This window comes from Hyperolius riggenbachi, chromosome 3 (genome assembly GCF_040937935.1).
Source record: "Hyperolius riggenbachi isolate aHypRig1 chromosome 3, aHypRig1.pri, whole genome shotgun sequence".
NCBI lineage: Eukaryota > Metazoa > Chordata > Amphibia > Anura > Hyperoliidae > Hyperolius > Hyperolius riggenbachi.
The window spans coordinates 59,651,785-59,672,036 of NC_090648.1; the positions used below are offsets into that span (position 1 = coordinate 59,651,785).

At 40.0% G+C, this 20,252-nt stretch overlaps 1 protein-coding gene across 1 annotated transcript in view; it reads left to right on the top strand.

Moving 5' to 3' along the window:
• LOC137560742 (zinc finger protein 850-like) overlaps positions 1-20,050 on the top strand; it is a 49,025-nt gene extending 28,975 nt beyond the window's left edge. The window contains exons 5-6 of the mRNA XM_068271892.1: positions 2,079-2,834; positions 19,189-20,050. Of these exons, the coding sequence (XP_068127993.1) occupies positions 2,079-2,834; positions 19,189-20,050 (1,618 nt within the window). The remainder of the gene's footprint in view (positions 1-2,078; positions 2,835-19,188) is intronic.
• The last annotated feature ends 202 nt before the right edge of the window (positions 20,051-20,252 follow it).

A 20,252-nucleotide genomic window follows, 5' to 3' on the forward strand; every position in this document is an offset into this window, starting at 1 on the left:
TTACTGAGCATGTGCAACACACATAATGCAGCAAATGTATTGCTAAATGCACAGCATGCAGCACTCTCTAAATATTGCTACACGTTACACACAACGCAACGTGTGCATTGTGAATGTCACACAGACTTTGCATTGCTGTGCGTTAGTCTGCGTTGGAACATTTAACAACTTTAACGTCGCACTGTGAAAGAGGCCAAACAGTGCATTTTACTCCGGGGCAAATGTAACTCTATATGTGAATATGCAAACATAATTTTCAATTGTCATTTTAAATTAATGTACAAAAGCAAAAAAAAATCATTGATTTGCGGTGAATCCAGGAATGTGTAATATGTTGGAACCTTCCAAAAATACTACTTTAATAATATAAAAGTTTGTATTTTGTTTCTTTACACTGTTTTTTTTTTATCCTGAGAGGAATTATAAATGAGTTTTATATATCCGTTCTATTGCTGTTGATTAATTATATGTCAGGCTAAATTGATCCTCCAATGTACAAATCTTATTTGTTTTTTTTTTATTGCATGAAGGCAAACCAATTATGCCACAACATTGTATCTGTTCTTATATTGTGGCCACAAAAACTTTCCTTTTTAAAGGGGTTCTGTGGCATGTTAATAAAAAACAAATACCTGGGGCTTCTATCTGCCCCTGCAGCTGTCACGTCCCACGCCGTCCTCCTACGATCCTCCGTTCCCAACCACTGGCACCAGTTAATTATATGACTAAGAACACGTGTCTCCGGGAGCTTCCTGCGCAGGTGCAGTACCAGGTTTTCTTGTACTGCGAGTGCACAGTAAGCTCCTAATGACGTACATGGGAGCCGCAGTCGCATTAGAAGAATGATTACACCGGGACCGATGGCATGGAATGAAGGATCATAGAGGACAGCACGGGACATGACAGCTGCAGGGGGCTGATTGAAGCTCCAGGTAAGTGTCACTTTGTTTTTTTCTTAATATGTCACAAAACCCCTTTAAGTTAAAGGATACCTGATCTGAGCCAGTAGAGAAAAATGGAAATTATAAGTGTGTGTAGGTAGGGGTGCAGATGCTTACTGCACATCCCAGGTGCCAGTATCCCCCTCCATTGTGCATTAAAAGGCCCAGTTCGGTATCCCTAGTCAGTATGCTCAGCATCCTTTAACTGGGCATACTATGCTGCGCTTGCACAGTATGTCAGGTCAGCAGCCTTGTAACAGTGTTCACCGCTTGTCTCCTTCTATGTGTGTATTCGTACATGCGGGGAGCACAGTCACAAAGCTGCCCACCTACTGCACATGCACAGCGTAGTATGTCCACATCATTAGGCACTGACCACTGTTAAGGAAAATTATTCCAATTACATTTTTTAGAGGTGACAATTTTTCTGTGTAATTCTTGTAAATGACGATCTAATAAGCCACATTATGGATTATCATGTGCTAATTTCAAGTGTCTTAAAAGGGATTATCATCTGAAGTGTAGTTTTATAATAGAATAGGGATGATCGTAAATGCTGATTACCACTACCGATTTACTCCTTCTACGTATTTCCACATTCCCATGCGGATTTTCCACCAAAAATAAATGTTCACATTCTCTGATTTACTTATTCATTGTAAGTCTTCTGAAGTTCTGATTGGCTTAAAATTACAGCATATCGGTAAATGGAGTTCTGTCAAAAAACGCATTATCTGATTGGCTTATAATTACCCAATATCGGTAATGCAGATTTTCCATCAACATTTTTGCCTAAAATCCGCATTCACTGATTGGTTTATTCATTCTGAGTCTTCTAATTTGCTTAAAATTACTGCATATCGTTAAGCGTAATTTCCACATAAATTTTCACATTTCTGCAAAAATCTGTGTTCCACATTAGTGTTTCCAAGTTCCACATCCCGATGTGGAAATACAGATTTCCAATCTGAAATGCGGCAATTGCATTTCTGTGGAATCAGAATGAGCAACCCTATAATAGACCAATTTTTTTGTTTGATACACTGTTAGAGCTTCTGGTAATATAGCAACAATAACATATAATATATTCAATTGCAGGAGCAAAAACTATCTCCAGCAGCCCATGATGAGTCACAGAGGAGACAAGTTGCATCAGTGCTCAGAGTGTGAGAAAAGCTTCACTCGTCCATCACATCTTATTAGACACCAGAGGAGTCACACTGGGGAGAGGTCATTTATCTGCTCAGAGTGTGAGAAAAGTTTCAATCGAAGGTCAAGTCTTAAAGTACACCAGAGGATCCACACCGGAGAGAAGCCATTTTTGTGCTCTGAATGTCAAAAATGTTTCAGTAAGAAGGGACACCTCATGGCTCATCAGAGGATTCATACTGGGGAGAAGCCTTTTTCCTGCTCAGAATGTGACAAATCTTTCACTGAGAAGTCAACCCTTATAAGGCATCAGTTGATTCATACCGGAGAGAAGAATTTTTCCTGCTTTGAATGTCAGAAATGTTTTGCCACAAAATACAGCCTCATAGAACACCAGAGGATTCACACAGGAGAGAAGCTGTATCCTTGCTCAGAATGTGAAGAAAGTTTTACTTTCAAAGCGAGCCTCAAATACCACCAGGTGATTCACACAGGAGGGAAGCTGTTTTCTTGCTCTGAATGTGATAAGTCCTTCAGCACTCAACAAGCATTAAGTATACATCTCCGGATTCACACTGGAGAGAAACCATATAAATGTAGAGAATGTGATAAAAGGTTCTCACTGAAGGAACATCTTACTCTGCATCACAGAACTCACACAGGAGAAAAGCCATTTAGTTGTTCAGAATGTGACAAGAGCTTCTTATGCCAGTCACATCTGAGAAGTCATCAGAAGATACATGAGCGAGTGGATGTGAGCCTGTGAAATGTGTTTTAATAAACATGTTGCTGAAGCATCAATGGATTACGATCATTGATAAGCAGAACAGATTTATTAATTAACATGTGATTTGGGGGTTGATGCCCACAGACAGTGCACAGCAATATTACCATTACTGCCGGCAGCAGGTTACCGTGAGTTCCATTATTAGTATGACTTGTGGTACCCATGGAAAATGATCATTGCTACAGTAAGAACATTACTAATGCTTGTTATTGTAGCAACACCAGCAGTACTTAAGCACCACAGGTTGCGCTAATAGCAAAACTTGCAGTAACTTGCTGCCAGTAGTAGTGGTAATATTGCCCCCCACTGTCTGCATACAGCAATATTACCGCAGCTTCATGCACCTCTAAGAAGCTTAATCCACCATCAGAGATCACAGGACAGGCAGAAAGTACATTGTTTTTGGTGACATATTAAGACAATCACAAATGAAGTGAAGTTTGATGAGCTGGTACATGGGAATCTGGACAGTTTATTAAATATTCATTTACATTATGTTCACAATGAACTCTAATAATAGAATACACATTTAATCAGTGTGTTATGTACTGATAGGTTTATGATCTGTAACTTTCCTTAAAATGTATTATCTATTGTTTACTTTGATGGGAAGTGATTCTACATTTTTTTTATTTCTGTATTTGCATGAATTTGTGCTTAGCATTGGGATTAGATAAATGATGTCAACTTGGAGTTTAAATATATTTTGAGGCCCCGATTGACATACGGTGGTGGGATAATTAGAGTTTTGTATATGTTTTGATCTGATGTGTATTTTATCTGCTCATTGATGGAGGGTTTTTATGTGATTTATGTTTGTTTTAATAAAAACTGTGATTTTTTTAAAACATTTTTCTGCACGGAAAATATTGTTTGAATTGTTATTCTATAAGATGTGTTTTCAGTTTGATAAACCACAGCATTCTCTATTAAACAAAAAAACACCATATCAGAGATGATTCAACTAGGGTTACCCCATTTATTCAATCAGCTGAATATACAGAAAGACCAGCTCAGTGTTTCAGGACAGAGCACTGGGCACCTGAGTAAGGGAGCATGGGTCAAATCATTGTTCTGGTCTTTTTATATGTTCTACAGGCTGAATTTTGGGGATAGACCTGGCTTCCTGCCTTTTTCAGTGTTATATCTGGGTGTTGTGGTAATTAGGAATTAGTGAGAACACCTCTCTGGCAGTTTACATTTTTTTTCTTGAACTTTGGATGGTTTTGTTGTTTTTTTTGCAAGACAGTTTTGCATTAAAATCAAGGGGAAAACTTTAGAGGTCAAATGCGTACTAGAATTGCCAAAATTGCTAAATATGTTAAAGCATACCAGAGCCGAAAAGCATTGGAGAAACAAAGGAGCAGGCATGTAGCGGGAGCTGTCCTGATAGCCAACACTCTACTGTTATCTTCTGTCTTCCTCCTTTCTTACCTCAAGACCCCTGGCAGCCTCTTCTGGGTCGCCGGGAGTCGCCGGAGTGGTGACCATCAGCACAGCTTCCCCTAAATGCCTGCTCTCCCCATTCCTCTATACTTTTCAGCTGTGGTGTCCTTAAAGCTAATGGGAACCCATACTTAAATAAAAAAGAGTCAGATACTCACCTAAAGAGAGGGAAGGCTCGGTCCTAATGAGCCTTCCCTCTCCCGGTGCCCTCGGTACTGCACTAGCTCCCCCATTCACATCCCCCACCGAGGGGACTTCGTAAGTTTTTGGGAGCCGAGTCCTCCCAAAGACAGGTAGCTCCATTCTGCGCATACGTGAGTGCATCATAGAGGGTGCTCACATGTGCGCAGTGTAGAGTGGCCCGTCTTCGGGAGCACTCAGGCTCCCGAAGTATTTCCAAAGCCTCCCTTTGGCCGGGAAACAGCGGTATTTGACCGAAATGGTCGAATACCGCTACAGGGGAGCCAGTGCAACAGCGGGGACTGGGAAAGGAGAGGGGATGCTCTATGGGACCCAGAGCCTCCCTCTCCTTTGGTGAGTATCTGACTTTTTTTATTTAAATATAGGTTCCCATTCACTTTAAAGGAGAACAGTGGTAACTAGGGAAGATTAAAAGTGCCCTTAAAAAAGGAGCTGTCAGCCATAATATCTCAGATAAAAAAAAAAACACTTATACAAGTAGATATATACTTGCTCTACTTACAGAACAGATATGTATTGCACTGTCCACGTTTTGATTTCCATGATTTTTTTATTGTAAAAAAAGAGAAAATCCTTTTTAGGATACTCCATTTTAACTGTGTCTATCCTGAAGCCAATCCTGATGTCATTTTCTCACTTAATCTCCTCTGCCTGATTGTGTATGCACTGCCTGCCCTCCTCCCAGTCTTCAGGCACTCCCACCTAGCTCTGCAATAGAGAGTGCAATGTCTCAACATAGGATATATTGGCCAATCAGAGAGGAACAGAGGTGTGGGAGGAAAAAACTTTAGGGAAAGAGGCTTCAGCCAATCAGACTGCATTAAGTCTGAGAGTAAAGTAAAGAAGCAAAAAAGACAACCCAGCATGCCCTGCAACTTCCTTTGTGCGTCAATGTACCAAACCAGAGTCAGGAAAACTGGGGAATGATTTATCAACAAGAAAAGTAAAAGTGATTTTAACTTTAGGATTGCCTAGTTAGCATCCGTAGTACTTGTTTACCAGAGAAAAATAAAGAATTGTTTTTTTAGTTTATGCCAGACAGTTACCCTTTAAAGACCTTATGGATAATTTCCCTAAAATTGGATTTAAAGTGACTGTATTTAAAAAAACAAACAGTAAAATGACAGAATTTGTAGCTGATTTACAGGGAGCGATTAATCTGTTTATCGGATGTGGGACTGCAAGCAAAGTGCAGCAGGATTGTACAACCTACATGATGCAGATGGTGCGCATAAAACATAACATGTTTTTGAAGCAGTTATGTACTCTTACCCAACAAAGAAAAAAGTCTTTTAGGGCCTGAACACAGTGCTGCGCTTGTGCTGCGCTTTTCAAATCACATGCGCTTTTTAATTGCAAGGTCTTTTGAAAAATAATGAGAATCATGAAGACCTGTACACACTGGTGCGATGCGCTTTTTCTATTCTCATGAAGGCTTGCGATTTTAAAATCGCATGCGATTTCAAAAGCACAGCAGTGTTTTCAAGCCCATAATCTTCTTAATTAACCTAGGCTGACCAGGTGTCCTCTTTTCCCCGGACAGGTCCTCCCAGGTTTTTGAAATGTCTCCGGTGAAGAGAGCCGAACACAGTGCGAGTCAGAAGAGCCGATTGAAGAGACAGAGAGACGAACAACCAAGACTCAGTCTAGTGTTTTCCCCAGAGCCTATCAGCTGGGCAGTAGTGTTGTCCGGATCATGAATGATTCGGATCTTTGATCCGGATCTTTTCTGTGAGTCCAATCATTCGAATCATTCAATCATTGTGATGATCCGGATGATTCGACTCACAAAAAAGATTCGGATCAAAGATCCGAATCGTTCATGATCCGGACAACACTACTGCCCAGCTGATAGGCTCTGGGGAAAACACTGGACTGAGTCTTGGCTGTTCGGCTCTCTGTCTCTTCAATTGGCTCTTCTGACTCCCTATGTGTACGGCTTTCTTCACCCGGGACATTTCAAAAACCTGTGAGGACCTGTCTGGGGAAAAAAAGACACCTGGTCAGCCTAAATTAACCATAAATACTTACCTGTACCTGTGTAAAAAATGTTACCACGTCAATCTCCTCAGAAATTATCCCACACCAATATTGTCTAATGAACTTGATTGAAGATCTTTTCCCCACACCCACCACCACTCACCACAGCTCCTCGATGCAGCTCTAGCTATACTAGTAGGGATCCTCCTGATCCCCATCGATCTGTTAATAGACCAATGGGAAGCCTTGGAGCCAAATTTAAATATGCTTTTTGGCTCTAGCTAAACTGTAGTATAGCTAGAGCTCCATCCTCACTGTCCTCAGTAGCTCCCACGCTCTACTGTGTACAGGGGCATTGCTATTAACCGCTAAAGTTGGTGGCCAGTGACTTATTAAATTTTTTACAAAAATGTTTGTCAAATGCAAATGGTAAACAGCCTAAGTTTGCCAGGAACTGTCCACCGGTGATCTGTTCGGGCCATTCCTACTGCAGGGCAAAGCAGTGAGATAAGTGGATGCAATATGCATTTGCTGCACCATTTTAATTAGCTTATAGACATTTTGAAAGCCTGCATAAAAGTCAGGTGTTTTTTTTTTCTATGCAGCATAATTACATAACAGAAGAATATCAGTTTACTTTGCACCTCTATTTCATAGATGCCATTTTTCACAAACTTTGAGAAAATAGAATTATGAATATATGACACACATACAGATGTCTTGAAGATGCAGAAATATTATGCTCAAGGTTGGAGGACCTGAGAAGAAGCATTGTCAGTGAGAACGGTAGCAGTGTGATGTCCAGCCAGCTATGGCCATGGAGAATGCATTATAAGAGTTCTAGCATATGCACTTGTGCCACAATAACTCGGTATTGATCAGTATCCTGGTCGTTACTTTAGTCTGAGTTATTGTGGAACAAGCACAAACGCTGGAAATTTTATAAGACAGATTCAGTCTATGGAGCAGGTGAGCATTATTGGAATCATGTGTGACTCTTGCCAGTGAAACTGATACACACAGGGAAAAACAATGTGCCACTTTTGACACAGAAATTCAGGCAGAAATGAAATGCCCAGGAGGTTAATTAGCCAAGGTGCTGGCTTACTGAACAAGAAGAGCCAAGATTCAAACCCAGGTTGCATGTGTTTGGTGGTAATGGTGGTAAGTGTCAGCTCAGGACACTAGCAGATGACTGACCTGTAAAAGCAGCAGGAGACCACATTGCTGGCTGGCATCATAACCTGCATGACATTATAAATATATGACACCCATAAAGGTGTCTTGAAGATGCAGAAATATTAGGCTAAAGGACGGAGGACCTGAGATGGAGCATTAGTTAGTAGAGATGGCCCGAACAGTTTGCCGGTGGGCAGTATTCGGCAAACATTGGGCTGTCCACTGTTTGCATTGAACACAATAAAAAAAAAAAAACTTCACGCTCCCATTTTTCCCATAGTCTTTAATGGCAGGCAAGCGGTCGCCGATTTTATCGGTTAATAGCAAAGACCCCTTACATGCTAGAAACACCAAATTTGCAGGGTACGTGAAGGAGCCCATGGGTACAAGAGAAAAAAAAATAATATAGTTGTTGAGAAAATAGATTTTAAAGTTTTATAGGAAAAAAGTATACTTTTAAATGTGGTAAATAACAGAAAATGTAGAAAACCTAACAGTAATGTAAATGTACATATATCAAAAGGAAGAACAATGAATTTCATGACAGGGTTTCTAGGGGGACCCCTGGAAACCCCTCCAGAGTCTCAACGCTTTGGACAGGGATCACTATACAGCCGCAATATGGCTGTATAAAGATCCCTGGCAACTTTACCTATTTTTGAAAACGTAAAAAAAAATGTACAGAGTGTGGGAATTTTTTAAAAAAATGACATGGGATCCCGCTCCAGAACCTTTTTAACCCCTTGTTCCCCATGCAGTATGGGATGACCAGAATGTGGAGCCCCGGCCGAGTGGGGCTTCACACCCTGAGCTATACCAGCCTGCATGGTCCAATCCGTGGGGGGCGTTGACTCCCTGGGGGATTCATGGTGGCATAATGTGGCATCTGGAGACCCCCAGATGCCAACCCCCCTCCCAGGAATAATTAGTATAGGGGTACGAAGTACCCCTTACCTATTTCCACCAAAGGGTTAAATGAAATAAAAACACAACAAAGAAAAAACTCCTTTATTAATCTTAATTAACCAGAAATTCTTACCTGTACATTTAACCTCCCTGGCGTTAAGTCTCCCTAGGATTTTTGTGTAGAAAGTGATCTAATTAATTTTCATAACCATTTTTCCTGTAACTTGCCAAAATGTGTCAAGCAAGGGTCTAGTATACAGTGCAGGAGAGTATTGATGTGTATGCACGCCAAATACTGTTCACAGCATGTTTTGCATTGATGAGTATTTCCATCAATCAATACCGCTAGGGAGGTTAAAAAAAAAATCCCATGCCAATATCCTCGGAAAAAACCCACACCAATATTACAGGTTGATTGAAGATCTCAGCCGGCCGAAGCCAAACACACCACCCCGGCCACAGCTCTCAGCTATACTGTAGCTGTATAAAGATCCCTGGCTAAAGCGTTGTGACTCCGAAAACCTGTCATGAAATTCATTGCTCTTTCTTTTGATATATGTAAATTTACACTACCGTTAGGTTTGCTACATTATCTGTCATTTACCACATTTAAATGTACACGTTTTGCCTATGAAACTTTAAAATCGATTTTCTCAAAAACTTTAAATTTGGTGTTTCTAGGGAGCTTTCACTATTAACTGTTAAAGTCGGCAATATAAGTCTATGGAGCCCGCTGAGAACAACCGGTTCGGGAACTTAAGAGGAAATTTGCGTTTGCAATTCATGAACCCAAAATCTGATGTTCGCGACATCTCTATTAGTCAGTGAGAAGAGAAGCAGTGTGACATTAGGCCAGCTATGGCCATGGAGACTGCATTATAAGAGTTCTAGCATATGCACATAACTCGGTATCATCAGCATCCTGGTCGATACTTTCGTCTGAGTTATTGTGGCTCATATGCTGGAACTTTATATAATACAGATTGAGCCAATGGAGCAGGTAGTTGGAATTGCGTGTGACTCTTGCCAGTGAAACTGATACACACAGAGAAAAACAATTTTCCACTTTTGACACAGAAATCCAGGCAGAAATAAAATGCCCAGGAAGTTAAATAAATGCATAAATGCATAGTGTTCTTTTCTCATTGATGGCATTACACACACCTCCCCAGTGGGAAAAGGAGGAAGAATTTGTAGCGCTGTGAAGATTCTTAATTTGGTTTTATAGAAAGTTGTTGTTTCTCCAAACAAGCTCAGGTGAAGAATATATGCAAAATAAATAGACACTACAAGCTGGAGAATAACATTAGTGTTTGAATGGATCCTTAGTGAATCCTTAGGGAATGTAAATAAAGAAGTATTTTGTGTGTGATGCTGTAAAGCTTTCTTTCAATTGTTGTCGATTGCCCCTCCCTCCAAAACCTGATCAGTAATTTTTACTTGTGTACTCTTTAGAAATCTTCATTTTCCAATAATTATAATCAATTCTCAATGTCAAATTGGCTTCTGTATTATTTTATAATATTATAATGTTTAAATTTGAAGAATTTAAATAGTGCTTCCACATTCATCAGTACCTTTGACAGTATAAAGTCACCATAGACTATCCTTACATGGATTTCCATAGCATTTGGTATTCGGTGAAACACTGCGTTTCTATCAAGTGTGACCCCTGCCGCTCTTGTTGCGGGTCATGTTGGCTCTAATAGTCTGTTGCTCTTAAACATTATCAGTAATTTACTAGTTTTATCTGCACAGATATTCATGTTACTTTAATAACATAATGTTCTCAATGTTGGTTCTGTATTATTTTATAATGTTAATGTTTACATTTTGAGTATTTATATTGTGCTGACATATTAATCAGTTCTTTTGACAGTATATAGTCTGGTCCCTAACTGCTCCTGCTGCAGAAATTTTGGTGTTATACATCACAAGATACTTTTAACTACTAGTCGACGGGTGTGACCATGGCGGCAGCCCCAGGACCACCTAAGGCCAATCGGCGTTAAAGTCCTGAAGCGGGAATTTGCAGGAGATCGCACATGATGATATCCGCTTGGATGACAGAGCTCCGCTCCTCCTTCAGTCTCCTAGCGGCGATCGCCACTAGGAGACTGTTAGATGACAAAACAGCTGTCTATTTCATCTATACAGCGCTGCGATCTATGGCAGTGCTGTACTAGGGACTGCCGTGTGACATGCTGGGATGCAGGAGAACAATCAGCTCTCATTGGCTGAAGCCTATCACAGCCGATCGCCGAGAAAGCTCTGTTGGTTGGCAGAAAAGGGGGAGAATCATTTGTGTTGAGTTGTATGGCCCTGCAGTTAGGCCTTAAAGCTGCAGTGGCCTTTTTTGTAAAAAATGGCCTGGTCACTAGGGGGTTTAAACCCGTGGTCCTTAAGTGGTTAAAGCTGTTTAGTGCTCACGCCTGCATAGATGTGAGGTGTTTTGGATGCATAAGGGGGTTTTGATTAGAGTTGGGCCGAACCTCCGATTTTAGGTTCGCGAACCCTGTTCGCGAACTTCCGCGAAAGGTTCGGTTCGCGAAAAAGTTCGCGAACCGCCATAGACTTCAATGGGGAGGCGAACTTTCAAAGTTTTAAAAAATTCTATCAACTGGAAAAATGATAGAAAACATGTTTCAAAAGCTCTAATACCTGGAGCCACACCTAATTGAGTGAAATACACATCACTGCTGGAGGACCAGCCCACCCTCCCTCCTCCAAGCAAGGTCCTTTATACCATTTGCCTACCTACACTAATTAGTTATGGGACAGCTGCTACACTCTCTGCTAGGGAGATTTTAATACCTCCCTCCTCCCTCCTACCGGAGGGAGGAGGGTCTCTTCTGCCAGGGAATTATACTATTTTAAAAACCAGTATACATCATACCATAGCTGGTACATCATACCATAGCTGGGAATACATACATGAGTATACATCATACCATAGCTAGGAATCGAACCCAGATCTCACTGTGTGGTGGACACGTCACCCTAAGCACTGTACCACTACAGAAGTAAGTAAAACTAGCCTAAAATTTAACATTTATGCTCAATGCAATAGAACCATTAGGTTTCTTAAAGGAGAACTGTAGTGAGAGGTATATGGAGGCTGCCATATTGATTTCCTTTTAAGCTATACCAGTTGCCTGGCAGCCCTGCTGATCTATTTGGCTGCAGTAGTGTGAATCACACCAGAAACAAGCATGCAGCTAATCTTGTCAGATCTTACAAAAATGTCAAACACCAGTTCTTACCATAGCTGGGAATCAAACCCAGATCTCACTGTGTGGTGGGCACGTCACCCTAAGCACTGTACCACTACAGAAGTGAAGCTAGCTTAAAATTTAACATTTATGCTCAATGCAATAGAACCATTAGGTTGCTTAAAGGAGAACTGTAGTGAGAGGTATATGGAGGCTGCCATATTGATTTCCTTTTAAGCTATACCAGTTGCCTGGCAGCCCTGCTGATCTATTTGGCTGCAGTAGTGTGAATCACACCAGAAACAAGCATGCAGCTAATCTTGTCAGATCTTACAAAAATGTCAAACACCAGATCATACCATAGCTGGGAATCAAACCCAGATCTCACTGTGTGGTGGGCACGTCACCCTAAGCACTGTACCACTACAGAAGTAAGTAAAACTAGCCTAAAATTTAACATTTATGCTCAATGCAATAGAACCATTAGGTTTCTTAAAGGAGAACTGTAGTGAGAGGTATATGGAGGCTGCCATATTGATTTCCTTTTAAGCTATACCAGTTGCCTGGCAGCCCTGCTGATCTATTTGGCTGCAGTAGTGTGAATCACACCAGAAACAAGCATGCAGCTAATCTTGTCAGATCTTACAAAAATGTCAAACACCAGATCATACCATAGCTGGGAATTGAACCCAGATCTCACTGTGTGGTGGACACGTCACCCTAAGCACTGTACCACTACAGAAGTAAGTGAAGCTAGCCTAAAATTTAACATTTATGCTCAATGCAATAGAACCATTAGGTTGCTTAAAGGAGAACTGTAGTGAGAGGTATATGGAGGCTGCCATATTGATTTCCTTTTAAGCTATACCAGTTGCCTGGCAGCCCTGCTGATCTATTTGGCTGCAGTAGTGTGAATCACACCAGAAACAAGCATGCAGCTAATTTTTCCTTTTAAAATAATACCAGTTGCCTGAATTGCCTGCTGATCCTGTGTCTCTAATACTTTTAGCCACAGCCCCTGAACAAGCATGCAGATCAGGTGCTCTGACTGAAGTCAGACTGGATTAGCTGCATGCTTGTTTCAGGGTGTGATTCAGCCACTATTGCAGTCACAAAGATCAGCTGGACTGCCAGGCAACTGGTATTGTTTACAGGAAACAGCCATATCACTCTCAGTTAAGGTTCCCTTTAAAGGAGAACTGTAGTGAAAGGTATATGGAGGCTACCATATTGATTTCCTTTTAAGCAATACCAGTTACCTGGCTATCCTGCAGATCCTCTGCCTCCAATACTTTTAGCCCTAGACCCTGAACAAGCATGCAGCAGATCTGGTGTTTGACATTTTTGTAAGATCTGACAAGATTAGCTGTATGCTTGTTTCTGGTGTGATTCACACTACTGCAGCCAAATAGATCAGCAGGGCTGCCAGGCAACTGGTATAGCTTAAAAGGAAATCAATATGGCAGCCTCCATATACCTCTCACTACAGTTCTCCTTTAAGCAACCTAATGGTTCTATTGCATTGAGCATAAATGTTAAATTTTAGGCTAGCTTCACTTACTTCTGTAGTGGTACAGGGCTTAGGGTGATGTGTCCACCACACAGTGAGATCTGGGTTCGATTCCCAGCTATGGTATGATGTATACTCATGTGTGTATTCCCAGCTATGGTATGATGTACCAGCTATGGTATGATGTATACTGGTTTTTAAAATAGTATAATTCCCTGGCAGAAGAAACCCTCCTCCCTCCGGTAGGAGGTAGAAGGGGAGGAGGGAGGAGGGAGGAATTAAAATCTCCCTAGCAGAGTGTGTAGCAGCTGTCCAATAATTAATTAGTGTAGGCAGACAACTGAGTCAAATGGTATAAAGGACCTAGCTTGAAGGGAGGGTGGGCGGGTTCTCTAACACTGAAAGCAGTGTGTTTGACAATAACATGTCTGCTGACAGTGAAATGGAGGCTAAAAATTTTGCTCAATACAGCATTATGGGGCGAATCGAACTTCCGCAAAAGTTCGCCTGATGCAGGCGAACGCGAACCCCCAAAGTTCGCCTGGAACCGTTCGCAGGCGAACCGTTCGGCCCAACTCTAGTTTTGATAAAATATTAGAAAAGTTGCAATGTTTTTTTTTAAATTTAGATAATAACCTCAGCAGGGGGAAGCCTCTCTGGATGATCCAGAGGCTTCCTCAATCCTCTGCAATCTCTCTGCTGCTGCATTTCCCTCAATGTAAAAGTGCAGCCGCACTGTGCAGGTGCCAGTGGTTTTGCTCCTGTGCAGCAGCACGAAGACACTCGTGCATGGAGAAAAAATCAATGCATGGAGAAAAAAGCTGTGCATGAGCAGCCTTGTGCTACTGCGCAGGAGCAGGATGTACTTTGTGCCTGTGCAGTGCGGCCACTTTGCAACTGCATAGTGAGCACACACTTTTTAACTTTTACTTAAAAAAAAGAATATAAATAGCCTGAACAAGGCTTCAACTAATCATACTTAAACATTTACATTAAATGACATTTATTGATTTAAATTAAAGAAATCTGATCAGTTGTCCGCATCTTAATGTTATTTTGTGAAGTTGTGTAATATAAAAACTGACTCAAACGCAAGAATAACATTAACCTAGAGCACAACCTGCATGGATTACCCTGGCCATACAATACAAACAGTATTTTATTATTAGCAGCAATGTAGCTGCATCTAAGTCACTTCGGTACTAATGATCCATTGTGCCATCAGCAGGAATGCTCTTTTAAAAGTAGTTTTAACTTAAAAAAAAGTTAAGTTAAATAGGATATTATGAAATTTTGTTAGTGAGGGAGGTCACATGATAGCACAGCTAACAAGTTTTCAAAGCAGGAAAGAGAATGTTGTGCTGTGGTCTACATGTATTTAATACATTCAGATAATATATATGTTTTAGTGTTAAAGCTAGAAATAATAGAAAAAAAATTAATGTATGAGAATAAAGGTTCCATTTAAAGATATGCATATTCACTTCCTATCCTTACAGGAGTCTATGAAAAACATAGTGCTATTAAAAAAAAATAGAAAATGTGGTTCAGATGGTTGGACATTCAGAAAATTGACCTAATTTAAGTTAACCGAACCCTAATCTGCATTCGGCATAGACAGCTTTGCAGTAATCTGTGATATTTTGTAAATGAGGGTGCTGCTCTGCTCCACTGTAATTGTTTTGTTTTGTTGTATGTGTTTGTGAAGTCCATTATCGGCACCTTTTGTTGTTAAAAATTCTATAAAATTTGACTTTAAAAAAGATATGCATATTCATATGAGATTTCTAATAAGATTTTGAGGAGAATGCTTTCTAAATTTGTGAATTTGGTACTGAACTTATTATTATGCATGCATAGAACACTGAAACTGTCCATCCTCTACTGACCTATTCATTGTGGTTCCATCTATTGTAATGTTATTGAAGAATCTCCCCCTTTGATCAGCTCCTTCCATTTGCCTTTTGTTCATATTGTGGAATGTTAATGAAGTTTTCACCTTACTTGCTGGGGGTTAATTTACATAAAGAAGTCATGGAACTGTCTTTTAATAATACTGTAAACACACCTTTTGTTGTTAACAATACATTCTCTTTAACCAATGGAAAACAACCTTATGCTAGTGAATGAAGGAGAAGTGAATAAAAGATGGGTCAGGCCTAAATCAGGTAGCAGAATACCAGAGACTTCCCAGGAATAAGGAGTTCCTATACTACATCCTACCAGGTAACTATGACCATTCTGATTTACTCAGTTGTAATATTAGTCTAAACACATTATAGTTAGGATTGCATTGTATTATTTTGCATTCTTTAGTTTGTATTTTTAAGATAAATTATGTTAATAAGTGTGATATTGCATAACCCAGTAAGTGTAATTTTTATGACTGGGTGGCACATGTGACGGTTTTATATTGTACAAAAGTGTACCTGTTAGAAGAATAGCAGTAAGGCTTGTGTTAGGGCTGGGCTATTCTGAAGAGATTTTTTGGGGGCATATGAGTAAAATATTTAAATTCTTGTTAACAGTTGCTCTTTTTTTTCAATTTTGTTTGTTGATTTTAAAATAAAGAGTAAATAATGTTATTGTACATAAAGAGATTTTGAATAAATCCCACCGGCAAAAATAATTTGATTAACAAACTAGGGATAATAAAAGGGATTTATAGTTTATCAGAGATTAATAATCAGTCACAATGTGGTATGTAGGTCAGTTATAAGGTAAATTAATGTATTTAGTTGCTGCATTAAAGCGGACCCAAACTGAACAATTTTTTTAGTTGCACCACTCTGACACATACAAAGATAAATAAACACTCCTTCAAGCCTATGAGCATTTCAGTGCACGCTTTTCACCCTTCTCTTTTTATAACTAGGATTATACTGGGAGCAGCCATTAGCAATTCCTCCATTGCCGGACACCACCTACTCCACCAGTTTGCCGGATTCTGTCCCGGCAATATGAAAGGAAGGGAGGGGTTCCTCCAATAAATGTAAAATATTTTATATTTGTCATCATGCAGCTGAAAAAAGGCTGCTATTTATTATTATAATTTAGAAAATAGATTTTATTTCTGAAATCTTGTATTTTTAATTTGGGTCCACTTTAATATCAAGTGCAGTGCTACCCTGATTATCTCTGCGTAGACAATGGCCTCAATTCACTAAGACCATGCTGGAGATAATAAGGCAAGAGAAAACTTACCTCCACGCAGTGAGAGAGTTATCTTATCTCTTTATTCCTTAAGTTACCTCCTCTGTAGTTATTTTCACATGCAGTTAATTAACAGCCTGTCTTTAACTTTAGAATTCTGGAGATATTTTAAGGATCAAAGAGTTAACTTTAGGTTTACCTGAGGTAAAATGTTTCCTGAATACTACATGCCATATCACCATTGTGATAACTCTAGAAACGTTATTAAGGACAAGAGATAAGCTTAGCAAATTGAGGCTATTGTAATAATGTAATATTTTAAAATAATGGTAAAACAAATTTTGGAGTGCAGTAGTCAAATAAGGACTAAAGACTGAGGGTTGCAAATAAGTGGCCAGAGGATCTATTAATCAGAGTCATCTCAGTGTAAGTGGTATGAGGAATAGTGGCATGAGACAGTATACAAAGATGCCAACAAGCCTGCTTTTTATGGTACATGATTCTGGCAGCTGGAGAGTGTACTTTGCAAATACATAATAGAGGCTTGTGTTCATTTTTGAATTATTATTACTGTTGTTATCAATATTGTTAACAATATTATAATAACAGCCTAGCATCAGTAATATGCATATCTAAGCCACACTAACCCTTCTATAACTAACCCTCACCTGAACTTGTTACCCTATCTCCTAGCACTAACTTAGCTATTACTAAGCGCAACACTAGCCTCTATAGATAACCTCTTCGGCTTCATCATAGCTAATAACATTACACAGCTTTACATGTAGCCGATAGTGGTACTTGGCTACATCAGCACTGCATCCAATCCGGAATCCCTGATGCTGACTGCCCAACCCCATCACCTGCTTTACCAATAGTTGGAGTTCAGCTACATAATAGTCAAACCTCAGTATCAAATTAAACTACTCAATGCTCCATAGCTGCACATTTGCATTGTGTTCTATAACAGCACCTGATTTTAAAAACAAATTGTACATGCAAATTAACTGATTTGGTGCACTTCTTTTCAGGGAGTGCTTCTGATCATAAAGATATTTCTGAGAAAACCCCAGAAGGACGCAGACGAATCTAAAACCTGTTGGTGAGAGGTTCAGAGCTGTCAGCTACTAATTCCCACTGTAAGTGAAATCTACATAGGAAAAATACATTTACAGTGCATTTTACATTTACAAATGTACTCCTATATGTGTATACGTAAACATAATTTCCAATTGTCATTTTAAAAAAGGGGGTTCTGTGGCATGTTAATAAAAAAAAAACACTTACCTGGGGCTTCTCTCGGCCCCTGCAGCTGGCATGTCCCGCGCCATCCTCCTACGATCCTCCGTTCCCCACCGCCAACACCAGTCAATTATTCGACTAACAAGACGACTAGTGTGCACTCCTGCTTGCGTCTGCAGGAGCTTCCTGCGCAGGCACAGTAGGAGGTTCTTTTGTACTGCGTCTGCACAGTAAGCTCCTAATGACGTACATGGTAGCCACAATCGCGTTAGAAGAATAATTAGACCGGGAGCAATGGCATGGAACGGAGGATCATAGAGGATGGCGCGGTACATGACAGCTGCAGGGGGCCTATTGATGCTCCAGGTAAGTGTCAGTTTGTTTTTCTATTAATATGCCACAGAACCACTTTAAGTTAAAGGATACCTGATCTGAGCCAGCAGAGAAAAATGGAAATTATAAGTGAGTGTAGGTAGGGGTGTAGATGCTTACTGCACATACCGGGTGTTGGCATCTCCTTCCATTGTGCATTAAAAGGCCCTGTTCTGTAACCCTAGTCAGCAACGTCCTTTAAACTGCATATATTATGCTGTATGACATATGTATAGTATGTCAGGTCAGCAGCCTTGTGACTGTGCTCCCCGCTTGTCTCCTTCTATGTGTGTATTCGCACATGTGGGGAGCACAGTCACAAGGCTTCCCACCTACTGCACATGCACAGCGTAGTCTGTCCACATCAAAGGGCACTGACCACTGTTAAAGAAAATAATTCCAATTGCCTTTTTTAGAGATGACAATTTTTTCTGTGTAATTCTTGTAAATGACGATCTAATAAGCCACATTATGGATTATCAAGTGTTAATTTCAAGTGTCTTAAAAGGGATTATCATCTGAAGTATAGTATTATAATAGACTAGGGATGACCGGAAATGCCAATTACCGCTGCCGATTTACTCCTTCCGCGTATTTCCACATTCCGATGTGGATTTTCCACTAAAAATAAATTTTCACGTTCTCTGATTAACTTATTCATTGTAAGGCTTCTGAAGTTCTGATTGGCTTAAAATTACCAAGTATCGGTAAGCGGAGTTCTGCAAAAAAACACATTTTCTGATTGGCTTATTCATTCCGACTTTCTGAGTCTTCTGATTGTCTTAAAATTACCCAATATCGGTAATGCGGATTTTCCGTCAAAATTTTTGCCTAAAATCCGCATTCACTGATTGGTTTATTCATTCTGAGTCTTAAATTTTCACTTTTCCACAAAAATCCATGTTCCACATTAGTATTTCCAAGTTCCACATTCCCATGTGGAAATACGGATTTCCAATCTGAAATGCGGCAATTGTATTTCTGCTGAATCTGAATGAGCATCCCTATAATAGACCATTTTTTTGTTTGATACGCTGTCAGAGCTTCTGGGAATATAGCAACAATAACATAAAATATATTCAATTGCAGGAGCAAAATGATGAGTCACAGTGGAGACAAGCCGCATCAGTGCTCAGAGTGTGAGAAAAGCTTCACTTACCAATCAGCGCTTATTAGACACCAGAGGAGTCACACTGGGGAGAGGCCATTTATCTGCTCAGAGTGTGAGAAAAGTTTCAGTCGAAGGTCACTGCTGAAGATACACCAGAGGATCCACACCAGAGAGAGGCCATTTTCTTGCTCTGAATGTCAAAAATGTTTCAGTCATAAGGGAAACCTCATGAATCATCAGAGGATTCATACTGGAGAGAAGCCTTTTTCCTGCTCAGAATGTGACACATCTTTCACTGAGAAGTCACACCTTATAAGGCATCAGAGAATTCATACTGGAGAGAAGCCTTTTTCCTGCTCAGAATGTGACAAATCTTTTACTAAGAAGTCACACCTTGTAAGGCATCAGTTGATTCATACTGGAGAGAAGAATTTTTCCTGTTTTGAATGTCAGAAATGTTTTGCCACAAAATACAGCCTCATAGAACACCAGAGAATTCACACAGGAGAGAAGCTGTTTCCTTGCTCAGAATGTGAAAAATGTTTTACTTTCAAAGCAAGGCTCAAATACCACCAGAGGATTCACACAGGAGAGAAGTCATTTTCTTGCTCTGAATGTGATAAGTCCTTCAGCACTCAACAAGCATTAAGTATACATCTCCGGATTCACACTGGAGAGAAACCATATAAATGTACAGAATGTGATAAAAGGTTCTCACAGAATGCAAATCTTACTCAGCATCAGAAAAGTCACAAAGGAGAAAAGCCATTTAGCTGCTCAGAATGTGACAAGATCTTCTCAGTACAGTCAAATCTGAGAAAACATCAGAAGATACATGAGCGAGTGGATGTCAGCCTGTAAACTGTGTTTTAATAAACATGTTGCTGTAGCATCACAGGATTATGATCTTTGATAAGTAGACCAGATGTATTAATTAACATATGTGATTTGGGGATTGATGCATGAAGCTGTAGTAATATTGCTGAACACAGACAGTGCACAGCAATATTATCGTTACTACCGGAAGCAGGTTACTGTGAGTTCCATTATTAGTATGATCCAT